This window comes from Molothrus ater, chromosome 3 (assembly GCF_012460135.2).
Source record: "Molothrus ater isolate BHLD 08-10-18 breed brown headed cowbird chromosome 3, BPBGC_Mater_1.1, whole genome shotgun sequence".
Classification (NCBI taxonomy): domain Eukaryota; kingdom Metazoa; phylum Chordata; class Aves; order Passeriformes; family Icteridae; genus Molothrus; species Molothrus ater.
The window spans coordinates 104,266,794-104,294,740 of record NC_050480.2 but is presented as its reverse complement, the minus strand read 5'-3'; the positions used below and the strand labels follow the sequence as shown (position 1 = coordinate 104,294,740).

Here is a 27,947-nt window from a genome sequence, read left to right as displayed (position 1 = left end):
CCCGCCGCGGGGCCGGGCTGGGCCCGGGGGCCGGGCCGGGCAGGGCAGGGCAGGGGGCTCGGCGGCTCCGCGGCGGGGGATGCGGGTGCCGGGCGCAGGATGCTGTGGGGGGTGGGCCTGGCGGCGCCGCGCTCCTGCGTGGCGGACCTGAGCCGCAACCGCAGCCTGTCGCTGGGCTGGTGCGCGGGGCCCGAGGAGCCGCCGCCCGCCTTCTATGGGGGCGAGATCGTCGCCTTCCCGCTGTCGGGCGGCGGCGGCACCATGGCGGCGCTGGGCTCCGACTCCTGGTGGAAGAAGACGCTGTACCTGACGGGCGGAGCCCTGCTGGCCGCCGCCGCGTACCTGCTCCACGAGCTGCTGGCCATACGGTGAGGCTGCGGGGGCTGCGAGCCCAGGGCGCTCCCCGCGGCGCCGGCGCGGCGCTCGGAGCCGCTTATACCTGAGGGGTCAGGTTGGCGAGGGCCGGCGGGTCGGGGTCTCCCCTTCACCGTGCTTCTGCCATTTACCTTTCTTTCCCCCCCATTCGCCCTTTGCAGCAGCGCAGGAGGCGGCTCCGCGGCGAGCCCTGCGCTCGCCCCCACAGGTGGCCCGGGCTGGGCCCTCTCGCCGCCTCCGGACCCGGCTTGCAACCAAAACCTGCAGCAAAACCCCTTAAGGGCTGACGAGAGGGTTGCCAGGGCCGCGGTTTCTCCTTTGTCTGTTTGATGTACTGATGCATGGTGCACCTGTCCGGTTTGGCTTGGTTTTCTTGTTTGTTTGTTGGTGGTTTCTAATTTTTTTTTTTTTTTTTTTGACAGGAAAGAGGAAGAGCTCGATTCGAAGGACGCTATCATACTGCATCAGTTTTCAAGGCCTAGGAATGGCGTTCCGAGTTTATCCCCATTCTGCCTGAAAATGGAAACGTACTTGAGGATGGCTGATTTACCCTACCAGGTACATCGTGCAGTTTGCCTTTGCCTTGCAGCTCTCTGTAATTGCATGAAATGGCACATAGGCGTCCTGCCTCTCGTTCCCCCAGTCTGTCTCACCCAGGGAGATGTAAACATACACCTACTGCTAGGTGGGTTTGCCAACGTTTTTATGTCTCCAATTAAATTTAGTGTATAACCTTTAAAGATATGACTTGAATAAGATTATCTGGAACAGCTGTAGACTTAACTGGTGAAGCTAAATCAATGTTAAAATGCTGAAGTGGGAGAATAGTCTGGAGTTTATGTAACACTAAATAGCACCCCAAAACTAAAGCAGAAGACTATTTGATCCTTGAATTTCAGCATGCTAAAGACATCATGATTAGACAGCTGCAGGTTCTTGTTTTTCTGGAGGCCTTATCTCTAAAGCTGTCTGGGAAGAAGTGTTTACCTTTTGCTTCACCTCCCATGGCTAATGCTTCCTCCCCAGTGAAGTGAGATAGGATTGCTTTTAGAGGTCATGAATACTGCTCCTTAATTGTGGTTGGGTGCATCCCATACCATCTTCCTGCAGGGAATGAAGCCTGAGCTACTCCAGTGAAAGAAAGCTGTGAGAGTGGACACTTGAATCTCATGGTCTTGCCCGTTAGCATCGAGGTTGAGCTGGGACACTGCAAGTGTGGCACACATCTTGTGGTGTTGGCAAGCTGTGCAGCACCCAGGCTCTTTGAGACATGAGATGGTTTTCTTCTTCTGTGTGTGTTAAGCACTGAATGCCTTTAAGATGATAAAATAATGATGATATATATATAACTAAGATCTTAGGTAGAAGAAGTGTCTGAACTTTTTTTCCTTTTTTCTTCTCCCTCTGTTTTTTCCTCAGTAATATAAATTTGGCTTTTTATTCCATACCAAGGCGTTAGGAAGAATATTTTGTATAAGTCAAATGTTGTACAGTGGAAAACCAACCCTATTGCACCTTTTTTTTAACACATTTGCCATCGATATTTAGCTTCATATATGGCTAAACTCCTTTACATTGGAAGAGAAAGAAAGTCTAATCAGTACATTTTGCTTAATTCTTTAAAAGCCTGAGTTTAATGCTTTCTTAAAATTCAGTGGGACTTGAATCAGATACTTGGGAGTACTAAAGAGGAAGACTTCCATCCTGTGGGATGTATTTTCCTCATTTAGGTTTACAGAACTTGCAAGATTCTGAAGGCTGAACATGTCATTGAAGCAGGAGGGCTTTGTGCACATTGCTTTTCTCAAAATAATTTGGGTAGAAATTGCACGTTTGAGGGGATGACTTTTTTGGTGAGATCTGTTTCCTTTCTAATGGCAGCTGATGCAGTTCAAAAGTTTTGATGGTCAGGTTTGCTCTGGTGGAGAGTAGGTAAAGAAAGCTGCATTATAAAAGATGGCTGTGACTGGACATGGTCACTTCTGAAAGATAACACAGCATTTGTGTGGTTCAGGATGGAGTTGTTTGGAGAGCTCATGCTGGTCAGAAATCACACAGCTTTTTGGAGAGAGGAATTTCCAGAGGGTTATCCTCCCCTCTTTAGTTTTTGTACTGAAGGTCAGCATTACTTTTTGGTGTTGCATGTCTCTCACTAGCTGTGAATACACGAAACTGACAAGACCATCAAAAGCAACCTGCCTACTTCAGCTCTTGTCCCTTCCTGCACATGCTTTTCTGTGGCAGCTCAGGCTGATCAGAGCTGGCCTAGCTAGAGCCATGACATTTAGTTTATTTGGTTTTAACTCAGCTTGGTTCCCCACATGCTCTGTGTGCCATTTTTTAGGAGGAGGAATGGGTCCTGTGGGTGCTGGGAACACCAGGATGGCGCTTTTAGCTGTGCTGGCTTACATGGGCTTAAGGTGTTTGTGGGGTCACTGACCCTCTGAAGGGTTTTAGAGGTAAGTTTGGTGGAGCTGAAGACACAGCTCTTTTTTTTCTGGAAGAAGCAGATATTGTTTCTGTCCTTGTGTTAGGAGTGTGGTGCTGCATTGGGCTCTGTCGAGTGGAGGAAAGTATGGCTGCTGCTGTGGGATTGGGTGGGAGGGGAGCTGAAGAGGGCATTGTTCTTGGCTGGAGTCTCTTATACTCTTCCTGTAGACTTTTATCTTGTTCCCTCATGACTGTGCTACCCTTAGGATGCTGTAGGTGATCCAATGGCTGCCTGGCAGGCAGCAGGGTGGGTGTGAAGGGGGATCAACAGGATCCAGAAGGAAACACCTTGCTTCCCTGCACACTGTCAGGGGCCATGATGGAGAAGTGCTGCAGGTGGCAGCTGGTGCTCATCCCAGGAGACCTGCTGTAGTCATCACCTTGCTGAGGAGGGACTGCTTTGAAGGGAGGGTTCTGAAATGGGGTGAAGAGAAGACAGTGAGGTGCTCAGACAGCTTTTGCACTTTCGATTCCTTGTGTTTATTGTGGTGCATCAGACTGTTGAGTATTGTGCTTTGTGTTATGCAACGTGCTTTAATGGCATGTGAGGGTTGGAGTAGAGTGATGTATTCCTACCTTACTCTCACCTGAATTTCTCCCAAAACATACAGTATTGTCATGTGCTTATGTTTTCTGGGATCTGCCTATTTATGTGTGAGTTTCCATGAAAAATGATTTGGGCAGCCCCACCCCAGCTGGGCTGTCATAATCCCTAGCTGTGTTTTCAAAACATTTGATGCTTTTATTGGTAAAGCTTGCTTTGAAAGAGCCCTGTCTGTGTGCTCATCAAGATCTTTTGGGTATTCCCTCATTTCATCAAGAATATGAAGAGCTGAGCCTTTATGTAATCTGATAAATAATTAGCACAGCAGGAATGTGCTGTTTTCATGCCAGGTCTGTGGAAATGGCAGCCTCCTCAGGAAGAGACATGAGTGAACGTAAAATCATAAACAGGAGTAATGGAAAATGTGAAATCTAATTTCTTCTGTATAGTACTGTAAAATTACCCTAGAAATACCTTGTGCCATTCTTTTTGTAAATTCCTTATGAATGAGGTTCTGTAGAGCTGTTGTTATTGTTGCTCTGCAGGCACTTCATGTGCTGTGAGTGAAAAGGGATATTCTTTTGGTTTGTTTTTGGTTTTTAATAGTACTGTAGCTTTTTCCTGCTTAGCAGCTGGAACAATTTTTAAGTGGAAAATTGATAAATATTTCATAGCAATTAGTATCAGCTGTAAGGATGCAGAGGTTTCAAGCCTAAAAATGTCTGTTTGAGAACAGTGGATACAAAAACAGTAGATTAGATTTCTCAAGAGACTAAGATTTTTCTCAGGTCACTGAAAGATATTTCCTATTTCGTTTGATAAACTGTATGTAATGAAACACAAAAATATTTTTAGACAATGTATTTATATGTATTAGATATATGTGCTTGAAGAAATGTGCAGCTGAGTAATAACTTGCTTTTTTCTGGGTTGCAAATGGTATGGACTGCAGTAATTGGAAGATGTAATAAACACATCTTCAAGTCCAGTAGCTTCTGCAAACCACCAGTGTTTGTGCACAAGAAGGGAAATATCTTAATGGAAGGGCTTACTGAAGATTAAACCAGCAATGCTCAGGATCTTCTAAACATGCTGTGTAGTTCCAGGAAAACCTTGTGCTTCTGTAGTAAAGTCATAATGAACAATTATGGAAATGTATCAGTCAGTTTCAGTGCTGAAAGATCATTTTTGATGAAGGAGAGGTCTTGGAAGGTGGAAGGACAGGGCAGTGCTCTCCCTTCAGTTTCAGACATTCAGCGGTTTTAGAGCTTGTGCCATGGGGTTGGCCCCTGTGTCACCCACACATGCCAGTGGGAGGGATTCAGGTGCTTTATTCATCCACACAGGGGTGAGGTGGGTCACACATGGTATCATCCAGTGTCCCTGCCATGCTGTTTGTTGGGGACAGGCCCTGGAAAGGCTGCAGCCAGAAGGCATTGCTTCCCAGAGGTGTTACCCATTCGTTTTCATCTGGAAGGAAGAGCCTTTGGGAACGGCTGCATGATCCCAGTGCATCTGCATTTGGGGTGGCAGCCAGGATGCTGGCGCTCTCAGACTGAGCTGGAGGCGTGTTCTGGTGTATGCTCCTTGCTGCCAGAGCACCTTAATCTGTTTTAAGTGGATTCAGGAAGAGTAAGTACTTGACACCCAAACAGATCAATTTAGAACTGCAAACCCTAAACCTCCAGCAATTAGGAGCTAGGTCCTGAAATTCTTGGGGTGACTGCCAGAGATTGAGTGCAGAGCCTTTACTGTTCAGCTTTCTGTGCTAGGAGTTTTCATTCACTAAATAACAGGATGCGAGGATGGGAATCACAAGAAAGGAAAAAGGTTGTGCCTTGTGTCTCTGCCTTCAGGAGTAAGAGAATTGGAGACAAATGTCTGATCATGTTTTGGCAGCCAGCACGTCCTCTCATGCTTGTTACATGAGACAGAAATTCTCTAATCTCTGTTTCGCCTTGTCATAGGAAAACACATTGCTGCTTCTGTGTGAGTGCTGTGCTGAGCAGGTATAGCAGTATTCAGCAGTGCAGTAGTGCTGTGCTCTGCTGTGCTGGGCTCTTGGGAGACCCAGTTGTAAGAAGTATATCTGTAAATGTCTGAGATTTCTAAGTTTTGAAGTTGCAGAAAGAAGAAAATCAGATTTCCCTTCTGCTCATGGAATGATATGCCTTCTGGAATGATATGCCTTTCATATATGCTTGTGACTCTGTGTGTTTTGTCCTTGGAAGTAATGCAGCCATCTGAGTTGGGTAGTGAATTTATTTTTTTTAAGGTACTTTTGACATGGAAAGTGCAGGAACTGAATTTAGTTTTAAGTCCTGTGATTTAAAACTTCTTTAGGATAACGGGCACTATCTTCTGGGAGATCTGAGCATCTCCAACCCTTAAATAACCCAGGTATTTAAATAATATAATTTAAATAATATTAGATCACATGACATTCAGCATAGAAGCATGGAACACCTTGCAGGACCTGGAAATAATTCTGTCTGAATTTTCATGTAGGGTAAAGCTGCTGCTCTGATTGAATAGCCATTGCTACTCTAGAGTATTATTTTAAAAAAAGGATTTGTGGATTTGTTTCTTTAAGAACACAGAAAATTATTTAAAAATATTTATTCTCATTAAAACAGAACCTGAAGGGCTTTTTTTGTCTGTATATTTGTTTGTTTACTTGATTTTTTTTTTTCCTTAGAACTATTTTGATGGAAAACTTTCCCCTCAAGGGAAAATGCCTTGGATTGAATACAATCACAAGAAAGTATCTGGCACCGAGTTCATTATTGACTTTTTGGAAGAGAAACTTGGAGTGAATTTAAATAAACACCTTGGTCCACATGAAAGAGCTGTTTCCAGAGCTGTGACCAAAATGGTGGAGGAGCACCTGTACTGGTAAGCTTCCATGGCAAAGCTGGCTGTGTTCCTGTGCTGTCAGATGTGTTCCTGAGCTTGGGCTTCGACACAAATGCTTCTTTCTCTTGCAGAAATCTTGGATACCCAATTATTAACTTCACAACTCTCTTCATCCTAGAAATTGCTGCTCCTTTGTGTGTGCAGAGGTATGAGCCAGGGATAATTCTTTTGAAAAGCTGTGCTGTGCAAGCACTGAAAAGTCAGGCCCTTTGACTGCAGCTTTGTAGAAGGTAGCAGCAGTGGGATGCTCTTCTGTTCAATGTGACTTCTGTACACGAGCAGCCTTGTAATAAAGACCAAAAGATCAAGGTGGCTGAATGTATTTGTGGTTTGAGGGGTGTAGAGGAATGAATCCAGTGTTCGTGGTGAATCCAGAATGTTGTTTTCTTACTTTTACTGATTTTCATTATGTGTGAGTGATTGCAGTATGGCTCATTGCCTTTCCTGTAACACAGGATTCTCCTGTTGATACAGACTGTTAACAGTACTGCCCATTGATAATGTCCAGTATTAGTCACAGTATCCTGAGAAGCTGAAATATTTATATGAATGAAGAATAGAAATAGAACCTTTCTGGGACTTTATGCATTTTACTGACACCTTTGAAAATAATTCCTGTGATTTCCTCTGTGCTTTACATTTCTGTCCTTCTTAAGTGCCCTTTCCAGTTTGGGCATAGAGGCATCAGCTGGACATGCACCTTGGATACTGCATTTGCTCCCTTAGCAGGCACAAGGCTTTCTCCCAATAGTTTACTTTCTAGTTTGCATTTAAGTCCTTGCTACACTAAGTTTTGCATTTATGTTGCATGTTTTTTCTTCAAAACAGTGTGTGATTTTTAAATTGAATGCATTTACCTGCTTTTTCTTTCACATTTTGATCGAAGATCAGCAGTAGTATGTGTACATATAGTTCTTCAAATAATTTTTAGTGTCTCCTGAGAGAACAATTTTAGCACTCAGTAATTAGCATATTGAAGTGATTTGGTTTAGAAATTAAATCTTTGCCTTCCAAGAAGTGTGGCCTTCACCAGGTATACCCATCTGCAGTGTCATAGCCTCCCAAACATGATACAGGCAGCCTGTAAGTTAACATTTTTTTTCATTTTTCCACCCTCAGTTATTGCAGCTGCCAAAAGGGGGATGAAGCCTTTTAGTCCCCTAATGCTTCATCTCTTTGCCATAGTGTCAGTTGTTTTGTGGTTCATAGATTTAACTGTGTTAAATGTATCATTACTGATGGCAGGCTTATACTGCTGTTGTGTCTCAATTACACAGTGCTTTCCTCTGTGAAGCTGTCATCCATCCATCCAGGCTCCCTTGGAGCTGGCTGGGCACTGCTGGACATGACACAGGCAGATGTGGAAGACAGGTATTGCAAATTCAGGCACTGGTCCAGAGAGGGGGCACCTGTTTTAACAGGTGGACAAAGTTACACGAGGAACAGAGATGGGCATGCCTGGCTGTGTATCCCTGTTGCCTTTCCTGTGTAGTCACACAGAGCTGAGTTCCTCCAAGGCATATATTTTTGCTGCAGTGCAGTAAAAAGTCCAACTGTGAGTCACTGTATGTCCCTCTGGCTGTACCAGAGACTTGATATGTTGGTGAGGTTAAACCTTGCAGATTCCTTGTAGTAGGCAAAGCCTGAGCCATGAAGTGTTGCAGTTGTACTGCTGTAATTCCAAGAGAACAACTTAGCCCATCCTGTACTTACACCAAAGTAAAATCAGGCTTTCACTGTGTAGGACCATATTTCTCCTTGACAGCATTGCATCTGTGGTTGTGGGATCCCTTCACATCTGTCCCTGAACGTTCCCACGAGAAGCTTACGGTTTTTTCTTGGTGTCCTCATGTCCCACGGTGAGGAATTTGAAACAGTGATTGCCTTTCTGCAGAATGAGGTATATAAAACCAAGCCTCCAAAGCCGTGATGCATAATGTGATTCCTGCTGTTTTGTGCCAGCAGCATGCAAAGTAGCTTCATCATAAATTAGTAATACTGTAGTACATTTATCGGACAAAGAAGAAGAGTACATCCTGTGGTGTGCTGTCTCTGGGTGGAGCTAATCCTGGTGGATGCTCAGCATTTCCTCCAGAAATGTTTAGTTTTGCCAAGCAGTGGCTCATCTCCGGCAGTTAGTGCCACTTACATGTATGTGGAAGTGACTGCTGTGGCTGGAGTTGGGAGCAGTGTGGGGCTGTTGAGAACCTCAGCCTCTGGACACCTTCTCTCTGTCCCAGGCTGGGACACCCAGCAGGGCTCAGGCAGGAAGACAACAAGTGAGCGTGCCTGTTTCCATGCTGGGGTTACACCGTGTCTCTGAGATGCACAAGACTCATTTGGAGCTGGTGCTGGAGCTCCAGTCCCTGGAGAAGGCAGTAAGCCATTCAGCTTTTGCTATGTTTAGTTGGCAAAAGAAAAAAAAAGTCCTCTAAGCTGAATGGGTGTTGAGGCGAGCCAGCAGTGAAGAGATGGAAATGAAATAATTTTGTGACTCTCACTCCAGGCCTGGATCCAATGCAGACCTCTGCGATCTGCTGTAGGCCTGCTCTGAGTTACCTCCACTGCCTGCAGTGACCCATGGACCCCCAGAAACCAGTGGGGCACCCTAGCCCACCTTTGGGGAATGCATTTTTGGTGTAACTGCAGCACATTTGTGGGATCAGACCTCTGATTAAGAGAGGTCTGAGTCTCACTTCCTTCTGGAGCTGGCATGCTGGGCTCAACAATACTGCTGGGATTCAGGCTAGGCATCTCCTGGGTGCCTGTAGAGCTAGCAGTCGCTGTGAGATGCTTTCTGTCACTTCGATCTCAGGAGACAGATCTTGGGTTGGTGACACTAATGTGCTTAGTGAGAACATAAAGCCTTGAATATTCGGCTTAAGTAGATGAACCCATTAGATTGGTTGAGCTGCATTGTCAAACACAGCTGCAGTGATTTATAAATATGTGTGTGTGTGTGGTTTATAAATGTGTGTGTATGGGTATATACACTTGCAAATATATTTGACTTGTTGCTTGCTTTGTCTTTCAAGAAGCAAGGATCATATGTGATGAATGCTTGACCTACAGGAAGAGCATAATGTAAGAATACAGATGAATCTGACTTTGGTCAGTATTCAGACTTGCCAAGTGTTAAACGTAAAATATTTTTATAATGTAAATATGTTTAAATACATCAAGCCAGTTTTAAGAGTTGCATCTCTCCTACTGCTAACAGTGATGAGGCTTGAATGCTGCTGGTGGCTTAAAAACCAGTTGCACAGCAGGTGGGGTTTCTACAGCTGATTGTGGAATGAATTTGTTATAATCCTTTTGAATGTCAAGAAATTCTGGTCTGTGCATGTTCAGATAGGAAAAATAACCCCCTGTTCACATCCTTGTGAATGCCTTCCCCTTGCCTGGAAGTTCAGACAGTTTTGGGATAATCAGGCAAGCTGCTGTTGATGAGTCACTTTCTTCATCTCCTTGCCTGATGTATGTATTGAGGCCAAATCTGCTGTTACATTTAGAGTTAGGATTTACTTCACCCTCACAGCATTGCTCCTTAATGCATTATTGTTTTATTTCTACTCTAAGATTTGTACAGATATGCTGGCACAAATAAGAATGGTAATGTTTCCCAAAATGCTCAGTTCAGGCCAATATTTAAATAATTATGTCATCTCATAAATACTTACTTCAGTGTAAAATGTATAGTTATGATGTACTGAAGTAGATTATTATGTAGACTACCCAATTTCTGGGATTTCCTAACCTTCTGTAATATTGATCATCCTCCACTAATGTAGTTTGAATATAGGAGTGATGGGTGGAATTAAATGCTGAGAAGCATATTTTGGCAGAAACCACAAATTAATGAACCCTTGAATAGAATTCTTTTAACTCTTCCTGAATTGGAGCCTACTGTTTTCCTTGTTTTGTCTACTCAGAACCATTACATTTTGGAAGTAAATTCTATTATTGTCTATTTAGCTGCCTTCATTGCCCATGTAAATTTGAGATTTGGGACATGTAACAATTCTGCTCATTCAAAGGGACAACCAGATGTCTGAAGATTTGTGCTTGACAGTTTAGCCTATGCAGGATTACCTAAATTCTGTGTAGTTCTCTGTTGCTGTCCTAGTCATTACACACCTGATCTAATTTCTGCCTCTTCCAGACCCAAAGACCTTCTCTGCCAGGGCAAGCAAGTGAGCTCTGGGGAAGTGTATTTTTGCATTAAAGTATGGGCCAATTAGTTTTGTGGGAAACCTTGTTCATTCTGTTTTCAGAAATTAAAACAATTTTGGACATGGTTGATCACTCTTGGTGCGATGCCAGCTGGTCGGAGTGAGCAAGTTTAATCTTGTGCAACTGGGGTGACTTAAAAAACACTGCAATGGAATTCCTGTGTTCTTTTCCTGTTTTGTTTTGACTTCTTTTTCTTGTTGCCCTTCTCTAGGCCAGGCCTGTTGTCCAAAGTAACTAAATTGTATTGCAGAGATGAAGCAGGTCAGGTCCATCCTGGGGAAGGAGGGTCTTTGCAGCAAGGCAGAGCAGTGCTTTCAGAGAGCAAGTTCTTCTTAGCTTATTCAAATAATAAATACTAACTTAGAGATTAGGAGAGGAACTCATTCAGAGCAGCACTGTGGAGAAGGACTTGGGGGCTCTGGTGGATGAAAAAACTGGACATGAGACGGCATCCTTGGCTGCATCAAGAGAAGTCAAGGGAGGAGATTCTCCCCTTCTACTCTGTGTTTGTGAGACCTCACCTCTTTCCAGCTCTGGAGTCCCCAGCATAAGAAAGATCTGGACCTGTTAGAGCACGTCCAAAGGAAGCCACAAAGATGATCAGAGGACTGGAGCACCTCTCCTGTGAAGACAGGCTGGGAGAGCTGAGGTTTTTCAGCATCAAGAGCAGAAGGCTCCAGGGATAGCTCATTTTGGCCTTCCAGTACTTAAACAGGGCTTATAAGAAAGAGGGAGAGTGACTTTTTACGTGGGTAGATAGTGATAGGACAAGGGAGAACAGTTTTAAACCAAAAGAGGAGAGATATAAATTAGATGTTAGGAAGAAGTTCTTTACTTGAAGGGTGGTGAGGCACAGGTTGCCCAGAAAATTGTGGATGCCCTATTCCTGGAAGTGCCCAAGGCCAGGCTGGATGGGACCCTGAGCAACCTGGTCTAATGGGTAATAATACCCCTGCCCATGGAGCAGGCATCCCTGCAGCGCACATCTAGTTGGAAGTAGAGGATTTTAAGGTCCCTTCCAACCCAAGTCATAGTATTGTAATTGTTTTCTAGTGTTCACATGAACAGGTTTTCCTATTCAGAGCTGCTGAAGAGACCTTGTCCTTTGCCAGGCCAGTGAAACATGACCAGTGCAACATTCTGCTCTTTGGAGTGCCCTTATGTCTTCAGGCCAGCCTTCTTTCCATTTGTCTGAAGTCCTGCTTTACTGTTGTTCCTGGAACAGGGCAGTCTCACACCACACCTTCCAGACAGAGTCAATGCTTTAGGAGTTTCAGTAGCTCTTTACTGCTGTGTTCGTTGGCTTCACATTCCTCCTGCACTGCTGGTGCCTCTGCTAAATCTGTCTCTGATTCAAACTTTGCATTGCTGAAACCTGCTCAATGACTTGAGTTCATCCATCAAGTTTGAAAAATCACAACTGTGCAGAACACTCCATTCTGAAAGTGGTGTTGAAGCATGTGAGCTGCCAGCAGGATGCTTTTGTTATAATTACGCAGTGCTGGAGGTTGTGGAGTAATCTGTTGAGGGACAAAGCTGTCAGTAGCAGAGCAGGTACAGTTTTGTTCTTCCCTGTTTATACATTTGCAGCAAAGCCTGTTCACACCTCACTGTTACTGACTTCAGTGCAACCAGTTAGAGCAGAAGGCATTGAACTGCAGTGGACCATGTGAGTTTGATAAAGTGTACATTATCAGAAGAAGTCACAGGAGTTTTCCAGCAGATGTTTTTTTTTTACTTTCCTTTCTTGAATTAGGTGAATTATATGAGCACTAAGGAAATTATGTGGAGTTGGAAATATGTACAGTGATAAAACTGAAGTCATATTCCAAACTAAAACAATGAAGCCTTGGAATGGCTTGGATTGGAATATGTCTATCAATTCCCAGTGTTTCTGAGACCCTGCAGGCTTTCTATGTTTATCTTGTCTACTTTCAGATGCCTTTAGCTGTTTTTCCAACAACCCTTGAACTTTGTGACAAAAGTTCATCTATATAGTCCTTTTGGTTTATTTGTAATTTCTGAAGATGCTGGCTATTAAAAAAGTTAATGTTTCTTTTTTCATAGGTTTCTGTAGCAACAAATCAATATATGTTTCCCTGTAATATTAATAAATAACTAAAACTTATGTGGGTAACAAAAATTTAAGTTGCTGAGACAAATTATATAAAAAGACTTTTTAAAGATATTTTTTACCATTCAATAAAGCATGGAACACAACAGAGTCTTTTAGAAATGTCTCTCTCATAAAATCAGCATTTTGAATAGAGGAAACTGTACAGGAGAAAACCAACTCAATAACCACCACCTCTTAATTTTTTATATTTTATTTTTAAAATATCATGTTATTCTTAGTTTCTGAAGAGAAACCTCTGAAAAATTACTGCTTCAGTATTTATTTTGGAGCAAAGTTACAGCTTGCCTAAGTGTCAGCAGCATAGAAAGGAGAAAGGTTGGTGGGAAAGATTGATTTTTTGGGAGGCTGTTTTGTTGTTGTTTTCCCCAGGTCTGTGCAGTGAGTCGTCTTTATCTAATAAATGCATTTTGTTACAAGAGTTTAGCAGAATTCTGCAGCTTTTACTTTATATTTCAACACAGAATCTTGTTTTCTCCTGAAGTGAGTCACGATTTAATGAGAGAATAAGCACTGGGCAGTCTGCCTAAATACTGTAAAGTGGGTTTGCTCTGCTGGCACTCCGATTGCCTCAGAGTCTGCTGTTTATGGCAGCTGCCTCTCCATCAGGGGCAGTGAGCACCTGCCTGACCTCTGTGCGAGCCTCTGGGGGTGGTGTTGGGGATTGCACTGCTATAATTTCTTTCTGCATCCTTCCAGGACTTTAGCTTATTGCCAGTGGGTGGAAAATCTTCACGAGACACAAAAGATGGTTTCGCTTTTCGGCCCCTTCAGCGACTTGCTGAAGTGGATCTTCTGCCATCTGACCAAAGGGATCGTGAAGCGGGAGATGTACGGCCACGGCATCGGGCGCTTCTCGGAGGAGGAGATGTACACGCTGATGGAGAAGGACATGCGGACTCTGGCGGGCCTCCTGGGTAAGGTACAGCGGGTTGTGGTGCTCTCTTCACAGCCCCTCTCTCCACAGGCTGGAACTGACCTCCAGGGCTTCCTGACAGCTTGATCACACACAAATAATCTCATTTTGGCAGAAGGTAGAGGCTGTCATTTAGTGCCTTCCTTGCTCTGGCAGAGACGCTGTTTTCTTTTCCCACTGTTTGCTGCCAAATTGTGTGTCTAGAGGCATAAGAGGCTTCCTTCTCTGATCACAGAGTATGTGTATGTAGAGCAGCAAAACATGGCCTGCTGTTTTGGAAGAGCATTTAGTGATATGAAATGAGGAAAATGCAGTGTTTAGTTCTGCAAATGAAGCCTCTTTATACCTTTTCTGGGGGCTGGGGAGTGTGTGTCTCATTTTTTTTTTCCTGGTTGTATTTCCTTTCCTGTTTTTTATTTGTGGCTGTTTGACAGATTGCTCTGAGGCTGCCATTTGAAAACCCTTTGCAGATGTTATTTTGATGAGCTGAACTTTGTTGTGTTTGGTTGGTGTCAGCAGCTTTATTCAAAGCTCCCAGTAGGAGATGGTTCTGTGCTGTCAAAATACATGTGTTTAAGACTCTTGGTTATCTTGGGTGCATCCCATACAATTAGTCTTAAGGGTGACTTCACTTAGCTAGAATTACATGAACCTCATTTCTGCTGTGTGGCTCAGGTTGAAATATGCACTGGAACTGTTTTGCACTGTCCTTCTTGCCTTCTGCTCCACTGAGAGCTAAGCATACTGTGCATCTGTGTATGACTTGCATTTTGAGGAATTGCTGTGGTGCAGGTGGTCACTTTCCTTATGTCTCTCTTGTGGGAGAAACCAAGAGAGATGGTACCTGTGTTGTTCCCTGTAACAATTGCTTTAAAGAGGTGGCTGAGTGGAGGACAGGAGGATGCCTCCCTGCCCTGTGCTCCAGAGGGACTGTACATGCTGTAAAGAGACAGGTGTGGAGTAGATGAAAGGAACAAGCTGGGGAGAGCCCAGCAGAAGGCAGAAGCTGAGTGCTTGCTGAGAAAGGGAAAGAAAAAACATGCTTCTGGACTTCCAAGCTGTTTTGGAAAGGAAGGTATTTGCAGTGGACCCAAATATAGAGTTTTCTATAACTTTGTTTTCTGAAACAAATCTGTTGAGTTGCTGGGTTGGGAACAGGGTGGGAAAAAACCCATTAGGTGCATGGACACAATGGGCACATGGGCACAATGGGCAAGAGGAAGATTAGTTGACAGCTCCTCCTTTAACAGCACTTTCTTATGCTGCATTTTGTTTGTTAACAGAAGCCATTATCTATTCTAGTGTCTCTTCAGAGACAATCTGTTGTTTGGAGATTAAGAAGTCCCTTTTCTTTGAGAGGGAGGAAGGGAGGGAGCAATTAATTTTAGAAGAGGAGATCTGGTCATACCTGCTGCAGAGCTGTGGCCATCACCTCAGAGGAGAGGTGCTCTCCTCTGTGGGACTGCTGATGTTGTAGTTTTGAGATTGGCACTGTGTGGTTCCATGTTCATCACAAGGAGGAGAGGGGCTGGGACAGGACCTGGACCAAGTTCACTCTATGACTTAGAAGCTCAGCAGAGCTCCCTGGTTCTGGCTAGACAACTCTGTCAGGCTGAAAGGAGTGGCAGTGGATATGTCTGTGCTAAAGTCATCCCTGTCTACCAAGAGCAGACAGAACCTTCAAAAGAAAACTCAAACATGTGCCTGTAAAAGTATCTCAATTTGCTTATTTCTTTGGAGTGTATACTGACACTGAGATTTGTAAGATTTCAAGTTCAAAGGGATCATTTAATCACCTAGACAGATCTCTGTGGATTGGACTGCTTGACTGCTCTCTTGAGGCCTGTGCCTTTTTGCTGGCTTGGGGATGGCTTTCGAAAAGCCATCCAGTTTTAATTATGAGATTTCAGCAGGTGGAGGTGCCACCATGTTTTGCTGACAGATGTTACTTACTCTCTAAATCTGTTCAAAATTTGACTTGTTTCAAATGAGAGTTTGATTCTAGCCTGCAGACAAATTCTCTTCCTACTCCTTTCTCCCTTCCTGGGTGGCTTGGGTCATCTCCCTGTGAAGGTAAATGCTATAATCAGTCTCTGGCTTTTATAGAAAATGTACTGAAAAGCACTTCTTCACTATATCAAATTTTAAATTGTTTTATACATATGTTACCAGCAGAGTTTTTCTTCTTCATTCCAGATTGTTGTTGAGAGTGTACCTGTGTACTTGAAAAAGCCTTGATGGCTGTTTGCTGTATTCCTGTTCTTTTATTATATTACCAGCTGAATGTTGTACATTTTTTTCATCTTCCCCTCTGAAATGGATGTCAGATTAGTCAGTGTGCAGTTACATGAATAATTTTATTTTCCCTTTTGATTATTGATGAGTTTGTCTACTTTTCTGTAATTGCCTTAGTTTTCATTAACATCACTATGCTCCTGTTTCTTCAGCCAATTGTTTATGGTAGGGTTTAGGTAACTGTGGCCTCAAGGTGGTATCCTGGAATGGGGACAGGAGGTGGGATGAAGACTTCCAGCCTGACTAGAGGCTCCCCTGTTTGAAAGAGGAAAGGAGAAGGCAGTCAGTCAGCTTACTGCCTGCACAGTCTTTGTGAGATTCCCCTCCATATATATGTACCCAAGTGTTTCCTCAGAAGAGAAAGTAGCTGAGATTTTGGCTGTTATCTTAAGAGCTTAAAAATGATGCCTCTTGTGCAGAATAGCTGCACATACCAAACTGTAGCTGTCAGCCATCAGGAATATCAGATTAATGCTCCCCTTTTTTAACAAGGACCATTCACATGGGAACAAAAATAACTTTTAATTCTAAGAGCTGCTTCGAGAGAATGATAACTTTGCAGCTCTTGGTTCTTATGACATGAATTTTGACATTTCCAATCACATCTTTGGTGCTTTTTTATTTTCTTTATTTCTGAGAATAATTTTTCTATCTCCCTTATACCCATTTTCCTGACAGACTCCTCCAGACCTTATAAACATGGAAATTGGAACTAATCCCTCTGTGATGGATCAGCCTATCCCATTGGTATCACCTTTCTCTCTGTCCTGCAGTCTTTAAACCACAAATGTAATTTCCTTGTATTGTAGCAGTTTCCTACTGCCTGGTAATAGTGTAAGAAAGTGTGGGGAATGAGCACATGAATTAGCAATATATAAAAATACACATTTTGGTAATTGTTTAGAAGAGGCAAGTGAGTGACCATAAATTTATTGGTGCCCTCTCATCTCTCTGCCTCTCAGGCTCTTTGGTAGATGAGGATTTTGAGCAGGGAGTTGCAGGCCAGCAGCTTCCTGAAGTGGATTTTGAAAAGCATTTGATGCTTTGGGGAGGGCAGGGGTGCTCAGAGCTGAAAACTCAGAGGTTGGACTAACCTGGATCTGAGCCTCTAAAGTTAGTTAAATGCCCTGTAGCAGCCTGCAAGTGCTGTAGCTGCCTCTGTGGAAGGGTGCAGGCCTGTGTCCCACAGACCTGCTTCTTGCTGGAGTTTCTTGACCCACTGTTGAAGTAGCTGTTTTTGAATCCTCTGGTGCATGCGTTTGTAAACAGTGGAGTTGGGTGCTCTCAAATTCCTGTGAATTCAGTACAAAGTTGATCCAAGTCCAGTGTGACCAGGTGATTTCATTTCTGTTGGATTAGCCAGGGGATGCAGAAGGGTGTTTGAGACGATCAGTGCTATGGCAGCCTGGATGTGACAGACACTGTGTAATCCTGGCTAAAAACAGACACAGAGATATCTGGTCTATCAGAAAGTCTTCTGGACTAAAGTTGCACTGGAAGCTTTGAGAACACATTGGGAATGGTGGAAGAAAAGGTGCACAGGTGCCATATTTTGTGGTGCAGCATGACTTAAAAGCAGATTTGGAGTTTTATGACCCCAGTTTCATTTTCTCCTCTTGTTCTTTGTTTCCATGCATATGAAGGTGTGGGGTGTTGTGCCTGGGGAGCCAGAGGCTGGAATGGTTTAGCCATCACTCAGAGCCTGCTTTAGTTGTAGCAAGATGGAAATGACAGTATTTCTTCCCAGCACAACATCACTATGGATTGAATCTCAAGACCCAGTTGTATGGTGCTAAATTCCTGCTGCTGGCATGTAACTGTGGTTTAGGGACCCATTTTTGAGCTATGTTTGAGATTGATGAGTGCTTAGGTGTCAGATAAATACCAAAAAGACACAACATTTACCCTGTACAGAGTTTTCAAACAATAAATTGATGGAACCGTGGAAGGAGCTGGGGAGAGTTAACTTCATGTTCAAATGACATCTGACAGGCCAGAGAAGGTTATTGTTACTGGGTATTCCTGAGCACTGTTTTGCTGTGCTCTTGTGCAGGGGCTTGGCAGCATTCCTTGTACTGGACTCTGGAATTTGATGCATTTTACACTGGACAGTTCCTCTGGACTTGCTCAATAAACTGAACATTGAATAACCTGCTGAATTACAGGCAGCTTGGAAGAATGTCCTGGGGAGATGGGATAACTGGATTCTGAGAATTCAATTAGGTGCCACATTTCACAGAGTTAATGGCACTTTGGGCCGAGGCAGGAGCAGTGCAGCCAGCTAACCTGACCTCTGCAATACTTCATGTTTCACTGCGTGCTCTGTGCCTGGTCTTTGTTCCAGGTCTTCTGCCTGTGATGTGAAGACAAGTCTACAGTGGATGTTTTGTTGCAAACAGTGGCTTTGAAACATGTATTTTCTTCCCTTAGTTAGTTACCCATCTGTTTGTGCTGTGTGGCTCTTTAGGACCATCATGATATTGGGGTACCCAGAGAGGTAAAGCAGAACTGCTGTGAGGAGCAGACATGTCCCTCCACTGCTCCAGGCCAGTCCCAAAGAGCTGCTGTTTCACTTAGTGCCTGACATCTCTCCCTGTGAGGGATCAGTGGGGGTGAGGGCACTGCAGTGGTGGTGTGTGACAGGACCTGTCCACTCCTGCCTATGGCTTTGTCCTCTTCCTGGAGATGCAGGTTATTTCTGAGCACTTGCTGCAGCTCTGACTGGTGCATCCATTTCATCCTGAACAAACAGGGAGAGAGGAAAGCTTTGGTTGTGACTTTTCTTTTTCCAGCTGATCAGATGAGAAAATTGAACCTGGATCTGGATGGGTGGGAGGTAAAGGGTGACAAACTTCTTTCAGCAAGTTCATGATTTTGAATCGTGTTGAGTGGTTTTGGGTTTGCAGCAAAGGCAGAAATGGTGTTTTCAGGCATCTTGTAGCTGCAGAGCAGATTTTAAATGCAGCAGAACAAGTACATTTTGTGAACACTGCCAGCTGTGAGGAGCAGAGGAGGTTCCTTGGCCAGTGGTGGCTCTATAATTGGCCTGCTTATAGAAGTCTTGAACACAGGGGCAACTGCAGTAGTAGATTTCACCTGCTGAATCCTTGAATCTGAATCTTCAGTTTTGGGATCCCTGTCTTTGGACAAGTGAACCTTTTCATTGGAATGATTTAATTAAAATAAATATGCTAAAGGTGGAACTGTGATTTTTCTTTTTTTTCATTTGGGGAAAAGTGACATCCAGTCAAGAAATATTTGCTGTTGTATTTACAGGTGACAAGAAGTACATTATGGGATCAACTGTTTCTACTGTTGATGCCACTGTCTTTGGGCATCTAGCACAGGCAATGTGGACATTACCAGGGACTCGACCAGAGAGACTAATCAAAGGTAAGAAGGCATAAGTGAGCTCTGATTAAAAGCTCTTGGTGGCATTTTTCACTTTTCGACTTGGAGTACCTTGGAAGGATATTTTGAAGACTACAGTTCTTCAGCAGACTGTTCTTGCCTTTGATGTAGCATTTGTATCCTGTAATATTGTTTTCTCTTAAAATTCTTTGTTTTCTCTTTAATGTTCTACACAGTAATTGTTTTTATTTCTGTACTTGATCTTTTCCCTGTTTAATATGGCAAAGCCTTAAAGCTTCTAAGGAGCGAATGCTGGGTGATGTATGAGAAAATAGAAGAACAGCCATTAGCCAAATTCTGCTGAGCTGAGAACTTTCCTTGATAGTAGAACTGCAAGTGCTGTTGTCTCACTGAAATTACAGCCTTTGCTGTTCCTGAAGATTCCAGGCAAAGAAGAAATCCAGCTTGGTTTTGGAGTCACTTTGCTTTTGCATGAATTGGAAGCCAACATACCCCTTCTTCCCACAGAGGGTTGTTCTTTGGTTTGGTTCCTTTTTGTTGGATAAAGTATCTTTGCATCCATTTTCATAGTAAAACCACACAGCATGAAAAATGGGAAGAGCTAAGGAGGAAAAGGATGTAAAATAGTGTAAAAGGAGTGAATCTGACCTGTAAACCTACTCTGTGCAAGACAGCTCTGCTAAACCTGTGGTGAAGAGGCACAGGCTTACTCTTTTCCTCAGATAATGAGGAAAGGATATAAATATTGGTTATGCAGTTCTTCCCTTGATGTCTGGAGCATCACAGGTAAAATTCTGAAGGGCTCATGGCTGTCTAGAAGGATTACTATGCTTGTTGAATTAGTTGGTCTCTAATGAAAATAAATAGAAGATAATAGATTGAAATACCCAAGCAGTGTGGTTGATTCTCTGTACCTATCAACCTGCTTATGCTGTCACGAGTACAGATTTTGCATTCACCTCTCCTTTAACATGCTGTTATTTCTTTTTTGAATTTTTAATGATTTATTCTGTAAGCATACATATATTTATAAACAAGGCGTAAGATACTACGGGTGGGAGCAGTAGGAGTGAGCCGGTGGCCATATTAAATGTGAATTTATGTTGCAGACAACGCTGCCATCTGGTGGTGAAAACCCCACATTCACTGTATTTAATAAGCATGCTGTGCCGTCTAAAGATCAAATTCTGTCTTTAGGAACCAAATGTTTGCAATTAAGCAAAAAGTTCTACTACAGAAAGGAGTATTAATGTCTTGTCTTGACTTCTTTTTGTAGAGGTTGAATTTGGGATACTTACTTTGCTATTTGTGTGACCATGCATTTGTGCTTATTCCTGTGTAACCCTTCTTGTATGTGGTTACATTAAAATTAAAAACAGCTGCTAAGAGGATTGATGGCATCTTGGAATTTTGAAACTTCTTTGGAAAGGCCCTACACAGTTTGTTTCCTAACACAGCTAATGTGGTTTTGCATCATCAGGTCAGTTAGAGCATTATTGCCTGGATATATTTACTGAAGTCTGTTGTGTTGTGTTGCAGGTGAACTGATTAACCTTGCTATGTATTGTGAAAGAATAAGGAGGAAATTTTGGCCAGAATGGCACCATGATGATGACAACACTCTGTATGAATCTGAGGAAAGCAGCGAAGCAAGCAAGACTTACTCCCCTTTGCAGGACTTCAGTTTTTATTCAAGGACAGAAACATTTGATGAGGAAGGGAACAGTATTTCCCAAACCCCTGACACAGATTACACTGGACACTCCCTCTTTGACTCAGATGTGGACATGGATGAGTACAGAGATCATGAACAATGCAAGTGATGTGTACAAGTGTCTCTCATTGTGCAGATAAGCTGTTTCTTGGGATCACTGATTTGTTTTCTCCTTCAGGTCAGGAAGAGGTTTATACCACTTTGGAAGAGACCATTGTGCTTGATTCAGCTGTCACATACTGCTTGGACTATTTCAACCGTATTTTGTTTTGTGTAATTGTTCAGGTGGACCAAGGTAAACACATTTAAAACACACATGGGCAAACTGGAGGTCTAGAGGGCAGCAGGACCTTCCAACCTGTTTTTGTTCACGTTCAAAACCAGATCCCCCCCCCCCCCCCATCGAAGTGGGATGAACTTCTGGGAAGTGGAGCATTTGTCACAACTGGTTTGTGTTGTTATCTTATCTTTACAGCAACGGGTTGAGGACAAAAATGGAAGAGGTATGACTGGCACAGCTTTCTTCCATCTAAGAAAATGATGGATGCAGTAATGAAAATGCCCTGATAGTGTTGGTTGACTGCCATGTCAGCATAAGCCAGTGGTGTTCTGAGGTGCATCAGATTCATGCAGCACCCTGGCCTGTATCAGCAGTAGTGTGGCCAGCAGGACCAGGGCAGTTATTGGCCCCCTGTCTCAGCACTGGTGAGGCTGCATCTCAAGTCCTGTGTTCTGTTGTGGGCCCTTCACTACAAGAAAGTCATTGAGGTGCTGGAGCATGTCCAGAGAAGGACAATGAAGCTGGTGAAAGGAACTGGAACATGAGTCTTGTGAGCAGCAGCTGAGGGAGCTGGGGGTGTTTAGCCTGGAGAAAAGGAGTCTCAGGATAGACCTTATTGCTCTGTACAGCTGCCTGAAAGGAGGTTGTGGCAAGGTGGGGGTTGGTCTCTTCTCCCAGGTAACAAGCTCTAGGATAAGAGAAATGGCCTCAAGGTGTGCCAGGGGAGGTTTAGATTGGATATTGGGAAAAACTTCACTGAAAGGGTTGTCAAACATTGGAAGAGGCTGCCCAGTCACCAACCCTGGAGGTATTTAAAAGCCATGCAGATGTGGCACTTCAAGGACATTGTTTGGTGGTGGACTTGGTAGTGCTAGGTTAAAACTTGGACTTGATGATCTCAAAGGTCTTTTCCAACCTAAAAAGATTCTGTGATTTGGCAAAGTTTCAGGGGAATTTTATTTGATAACTACTCATACTTTGGGTATTACAGGGTCTGCAGGAAAGAGCTGCTCCCAGTTCTTTTGGAGACAGTCAGGGAAGGATGGAGGAAAACATAATCTTGCAGAGAGGAGCTCGTTAGTGTTTCTTGCTCTTTGCAGAGGGTTGAAATCACTACTCTAGAATACATTAATGCAGGAGGGAGATGTCAGTGTTAACTCATCTGGAATGTGTATTGGTCAAATTTCTTCTGTGTTATTGAATTATTATTATGTTTTTACTCCCTGCCCATGGCTGCTGTCTGCTATTTCTAGGCAAGGCTAAAGAGCTGGGATTTGTTGCTAAAAGCCTGGTGTGTGTCAGCAGTGAGTGCTTTGTGTTCCTTACCAACAGACAACAACCCCATGAAGGTGGCAGAGCAGTTTGAGGTGTTAGTAGGCATGGGATGCTGTGTAGCTGCAAGCTGTTGGCCCAGGCAATTGAATGTTTTATAGCTGCCTTGGGAGGTGCTTCAGGGGGTGCTGGGCACTGTGCTGGCTTGCAGTGCACAGTCCCTAAAGCTGATGCATGGGAGGAGGTGGGATGGGACAGTTCCCTCAGCACTGCCATGTGTGTGGGGAAATTCAGATGCTGAAAGCATGACCAGAATTTAATTTAAATTGCCTTTGCTGACATATCTGTGGATCTGGATCCCAAAATGATTGCACAGGTTCTGACATGCTTCACGTTCACATCTCCCTAAATGCAGGTTAGAGATGAGAATGAATCCATTGGATTTACTCACAGCTTTGAAGTTAAGCATGTACTTCAGTGTTGCTTGGCCATGATTTGTTGATTTTGGTAGAGAGAGAGCATATCAAACATACTGAGCTGTTGTGTTTTTGAATATACATATAGAATTGGGTATTTGACTGCAGACTTTGTTGGTGGCCTACTTTAATTATGACATTCTCAGTGACTTACAGTTAGATGAATCAGGATCCCTCAGCAAGTTTTTTTATAATGTGTTGGTTGTACCAAATGTTCTAGGAGCAGACAGGGCAGACAGCTGCTTTAGGATGTTAATTGTTGGTAGTTGTAGTGAGTCTGGAGCTTGAAATAACTCCAGCACTCAAAGAATACCTTGCTCCCTAGGATCCTGCAGTGCCTCCTGCAGAGGAAAGTGCCTGCCCTGGGGAAATTTGGAGTTAGCCTTGGCTTTGAAAGCAGGGACACCTTTGTCTGCACTGAAACCCCAGGACTGTTCATGCATGGGAGCCACTGCAGTGAGAGCTGACAAGTTTGGTGTGAATTTGCACCTGTTTCCACAATTCCCTAGGCATGTCCTTGGAGCCTTATTCCAGTCAATGTTGTGGACAAGTATGAATGGCAAAGTGAACCAAAACCGAGGAGGAAGATATCATCCAGTTACTTGGGACCCTTCTCAGGAAACTAAGCACAAAAATAGGACACAAGAAGAGAAGTCTTGGGCTTGAAAGTGCAGAGGTGATGGCCTGGGTAACTCCGTGGCCAAGTCAGGAGAGATTTTATCTGCAAAAATGTAGGTATTGATATTCTGAATAAAAGGAATCTGCACCAAAAAGCTCCTATTTAAAGTCATTAGTGTGTTGGAAATTCTGATGGAGATGTTCTCATTCATTTACTGATGCATGTTTGAAGGCTGTGCTTTCTCTATTTGTTCAGCATTGCAAGTTGTGCTTGCAGCAGATGAGTCCCAGTCATTAAAAGACCATTAAAGGATGGTCAGACCTCTTTAAAAGGATTTAATCCATGCATTTTTTTTGAAAGCTGTCTTGATAAATTGTTGTGGGGAAACAAACAAACAAACAAAAAGTTTAAAAAAAAAAAAAGTGTTCATTTGTTTTGGATTGCATCGGAAAAAAAAAGATGTGTTTTCTTGAAAAGGGAACAATTGGTTTTGACTTTCCAAAATTTTGCTAAAAGAACAACGTTTTCTTACTCCTGCAGTTTTTTTTTTTTTCCCATTCCATCATATCTATTTTTAATGTTAGTGCTGAGGGGCTGTACAGAACTAAAAATAGAGAGCATCTTAATTTCCTTTTGGTTTTTTTTCCTTTTTCTTTTTTTTTCCTCCCTCACTGATCAAAATTTGAGCGAGTCCATTGTAGGGATGCTGGAGATCCTGATGGTGCTGCTGTGGGGGTTGAGGGTCAGCAGGTGTCTCTGCAGCCATGAAACCTGCTGGGGACAGCTGTGGATTGCCAGCTGGGATAGCAGCTCCTGCCAGGAGCTGGAGGCTGATGGATGCCAGGACATCATGTCTGAGGTGACACAGAACACAGAAGGTTTTTCCCTGGTTGCAGATCCCTCTGCCACAGCCAGAAACTCCCTGTGGGGTGATACTAGGAAGGGTTCAGGAGCCACTGTTGTACTGGATGGGTGGGACCCCTGCCCTGCTTATGAGCTGGAGCGTAGCCCCAGTCCTAGTGAGGAAACAGCTCTGTTCCTCCTGGTTACTTTACCCTAAATACTGCCAAAGGCTGAGTGCTGCCTTTGTGTTTCCATAGTGCTGCTTTAAAGGAATGAGTAATTGGTCTGCCCCTCATTTGGCAAAGGGGAGTTCAAAGCAAGCCCTGCATTTCCAATGGAGTTAGATTTGAAGCAACCTTATCTGTTGGTTTTTTATCATGTGAGTGGCAGTGTTTGACTGTGTGACACTCTGTCATGTCAGAAGGGATTTGTTTACCCCTGTCGGTCTCGCTGGCTCTGTCAGCAGAGCTCACTGTTACCGAGTGGGGGAAACAGGCACTGGGATGTATAGGTCCTACAGAAATCCTGCAAATGTGGTGTTTGATTTAAAAACCAAACTGAACCTGATGTTTCAGATCTGGAGGACTGTTTCCATCCAATTATAGCACTGCAAGTAACACATTTTGATCTTTAAAACCTTGGCAATGTCCCTCCAGATCTATATTCTCTTTGAAAAAATACTGCCTGAAATATTTCTGCAGCAACAGTTCAGGCACAAATTTGCTTTTGTCAGTGATGTCTGCTCAAGTAATCATGACAGTTTCATACTGTTTTCCTTGAAAGGCCTGTATCTGTCAGATGCTAAGCCTTACAAAATATTGCCTGCTGGAAAAGCGTGTTATGTGCAGATTTATGCAGGGCAGCTCACCAAGTGAAATTTCTGTGGCAGGGGATGAATTCAAGTGGGTCTTGTCCTTAGATGTTTGAATAAGAATTTGAAGCTGTTTTTTGACAAGTAGCTGTTTGGCCTAACCCTCCTTCCCTCCCCAAATACTGCAAAATTATGATTTAGGCATCTGATACTAATAAAGTAAATTATGCTCTCTAAATGCAGAATTAAATTGGATGATCCAGTAGCTGGGATATGGAAATGGGCACCCACAGGTGTGAGTCATATCTCTCAGCAGCTGTGATCCAGAGCAGCATGCAGGTTGTAGTGTTTAATCCCATGGAACAGAGGACTAGAGGTAACTCTGAATGGCTGCAGTGGCGTTCAGCAGTTCATCTGTGCTATGGGGTATCCATGTCTGCTGTGCCTTAGTGCTGGGTAGATTGTGCAGGGGCTCATTGTGGTAGCTGTGGCTCCTATGGGGCACCAGCCTGCTGTCAGCCTGTGGCTGAGCTGCAGAGCCAAGGGTCTGTTTGGGAGTGAGCCTTGGCAGTGAGCAGAGCTTTGAGCCTGCTGGTGAATGTGGGCTGTTGTACTGGTGTCCTGTGGAGGGAAGTTGTTCCCGCACACTGCACATGTGCATTCAATTTTCAGGGCAGTGACCCCAGTCTTCACAGCTTGGCCTTGGTGGAGAGAAGGGTTGCAGCAGGAATCAGCTCTGTCTCACTGCTTTGGGGCAGTCCTCTCTTTGATGGCCATTGGGGAGGGCTTCGTCTGTGTTCATTCCCTATGGACATGCCCCAGTGTGAAATACTTCCTAGCAAAGGTTTCTGCAGCTCTCTGAGCAATTTGGACAGTTAAATGGTGTTAGTCTGTGTACAGCACAGGAATGCCAGTCACTGAAAGCACTGTGTGTCACTAGAGTGTTAAACCCTTAGTTCTGTGTCCTGGTTGCACCACTCCCAGGTTTTTCAAGGCCAAGGAGATCCTTACGGGCTTTTGGTCAGACTTCAGCATGAAAAGGTTTGTGGGATTTCATGTAATGATTTACACATTCAGCTCAACAAGTTACAGCTGAAACATATGCTTCCAAAAGGCATGCAAGTTTTGTGGAATAAATAAAATCCTGCTCCACTTTGAAGTCGTTGACAAAAGTGCCATTTGCTTCAGTGGTGCTGGAGTTTCCAACAGAGCTTCCAAGTGACCCTGAAATTACCACTTCTCTCGTTCCTGTCTAATTATACTTAAGTAAAATTTTGCTTTATTGGGGGCAGTAAGGCAAACAAGATGTGACTGTTGTTCTTTTTTAAAGTCCCTTAAAAAAAAGTGCTTTTTTCGTCTGCACTGGTCACATTGGTATTTTCACTGGGCACTATGATTGTGTGTGTTCTTCTCTCACTTCTTGATTTGTTCTTCTGACTTATCTTTCCTCAAATGTACAAGTTCTTATTTTTCAGGATACTTGAAGAATGCAAGTCCCAAAGACAGGGGTGTGCAATCCAGCAAGAATAAAGTTTATGTAGATGTAAATGGGCAAGGGATATATCCAGCTAGCTGCAGTGTACAAGGTTTAACTAACAAAATGAAGCAACACATTTCTAAATGGGGACTCTGATGCTGCAGCTGCATTATGTTGTTTGTCTATGAACTACACAAGACATACATTATTTTAGCACTGTTATTACTAGTTTATAAAGCCATATTTAAAATTGTACACTTGATTGTAACATAACTTTAAATTGTGCACTGTGTTGATCAATGTACATATATATGAAGATCTGTATATTTTGTCTTTATGCTGTATGTCATTGGTGTGTAAATTACAACTAATGGATCTAAAATATCTTTCTGGTTCATGTCCTTATTCTGTGTCTGTGCTTTCTGTGGAGCTGTGAACAGCTGAGAGTTGCTCTCTTGAGAGCAGGGATTGCATGAAACTTTAATGACCAGTCAGTTAAACCCTCATCTCCCCAGGCAAATACTTTAGCCGCCAGCATTGTTTGAATGGAGTCCGTTCTGTCACCGATCCCCCCTCCCCTTGACACTCAGGAAGGATTTCAGGGTGTAGCACAAGAGGAAGGACTGACATAAACTTGGGTGTGAGGAGGGGGGTCCCTGCTCTCCTCACTCTGTTTTTATAGTAGGCAACTCTGTCAGGAGTGCAGAACCTTTAAGGTCTTTGCTCAGAGCACTGTGGTAGCTACTTTCACTATATTTTTGAAAATTTTCAGCAAGTCCTTAGCCAGGCTTAGTGTGCTGCCCCAAATGCAGCAGAGGGGCTGTGTGACAGGAGATGGGACCTGGCTGGAACAAACACAGGGCGACAGGAGGCAGGCAATAAAGGTGCAAAACTATGCACAGGTCTTTCAGACCTCACAGAGGCCTGACATCAAGTCCAGCTTCCTAAGTGATAGTGTCAGTGCTGCATTAAAAAACAAAAAAAAAAATCCCAGAACACCCAACTCAACCTACCAAAAATAATACAATCCCCCAAAGAAAACAAAAGACAAGTCAAGCCCAAGTGTGTAGTACCATGCTAGTAAATTGCTCCTTTCACTGCCTTAAACTTCTATGGTTGGTGAGGTTGTTTATAGACTTTTTCTCTCCATGAAGGCTAGAAATTTCAATGAGTTTAATAA

At 43.5% G+C, this 27,947-nt stretch overlaps 1 protein-coding gene across 1 annotated transcript; it reads left to right on the top strand.

Annotated features, from left to right (window-relative positions):
- FAXC (failed axon connections homolog, metaxin like GST domain containing) lies at nucleotides 1–27,151 on the top strand. Its single transcript, XM_036379678.2, has 6 exons — nucleotides 1–368; nucleotides 798–933; nucleotides 6,108–6,304; nucleotides 13,392–13,609; nucleotides 19,180–19,296; nucleotides 20,815–27,151. The coding sequence occupies exons 1-6, from the start codon at nucleotides 100–102 to the stop codon at nucleotides 21,096–21,098; spliced, it is 1,221 nt and encodes a 406-aa protein (XP_036235571.1). The 5' UTR covers nucleotides 1–99; the 3' UTR covers nucleotides 21,099–27,151.
- The last annotated feature ends 796 nt before the right edge of the window (nucleotides 27,152–27,947 follow it).

Bases quoted from the DNA above. Each gene is read 5' to 3' on its own strand.
- FAXC (XM_036379678.2), top strand. From the start codon at position 100: ATGCTGTGGGGGGTGGGCCTGGCGGCGCCGCGCTCCTGCGTGGCGGAC. The intron at 934-6,107 runs GTACATCGTGCA...TTTTTTCCTTAG, and splicing joins TGGCTGATTTACCCTACCAG to AACTATTTTGATGGAAAACT. The intron at 13,610-19,179 runs GTAAGGTACAGC...TTGTATTTACAG, and splicing joins GACTCTGGCGGGCCTCCTGG to GTGACAAGAAGTACATTATG.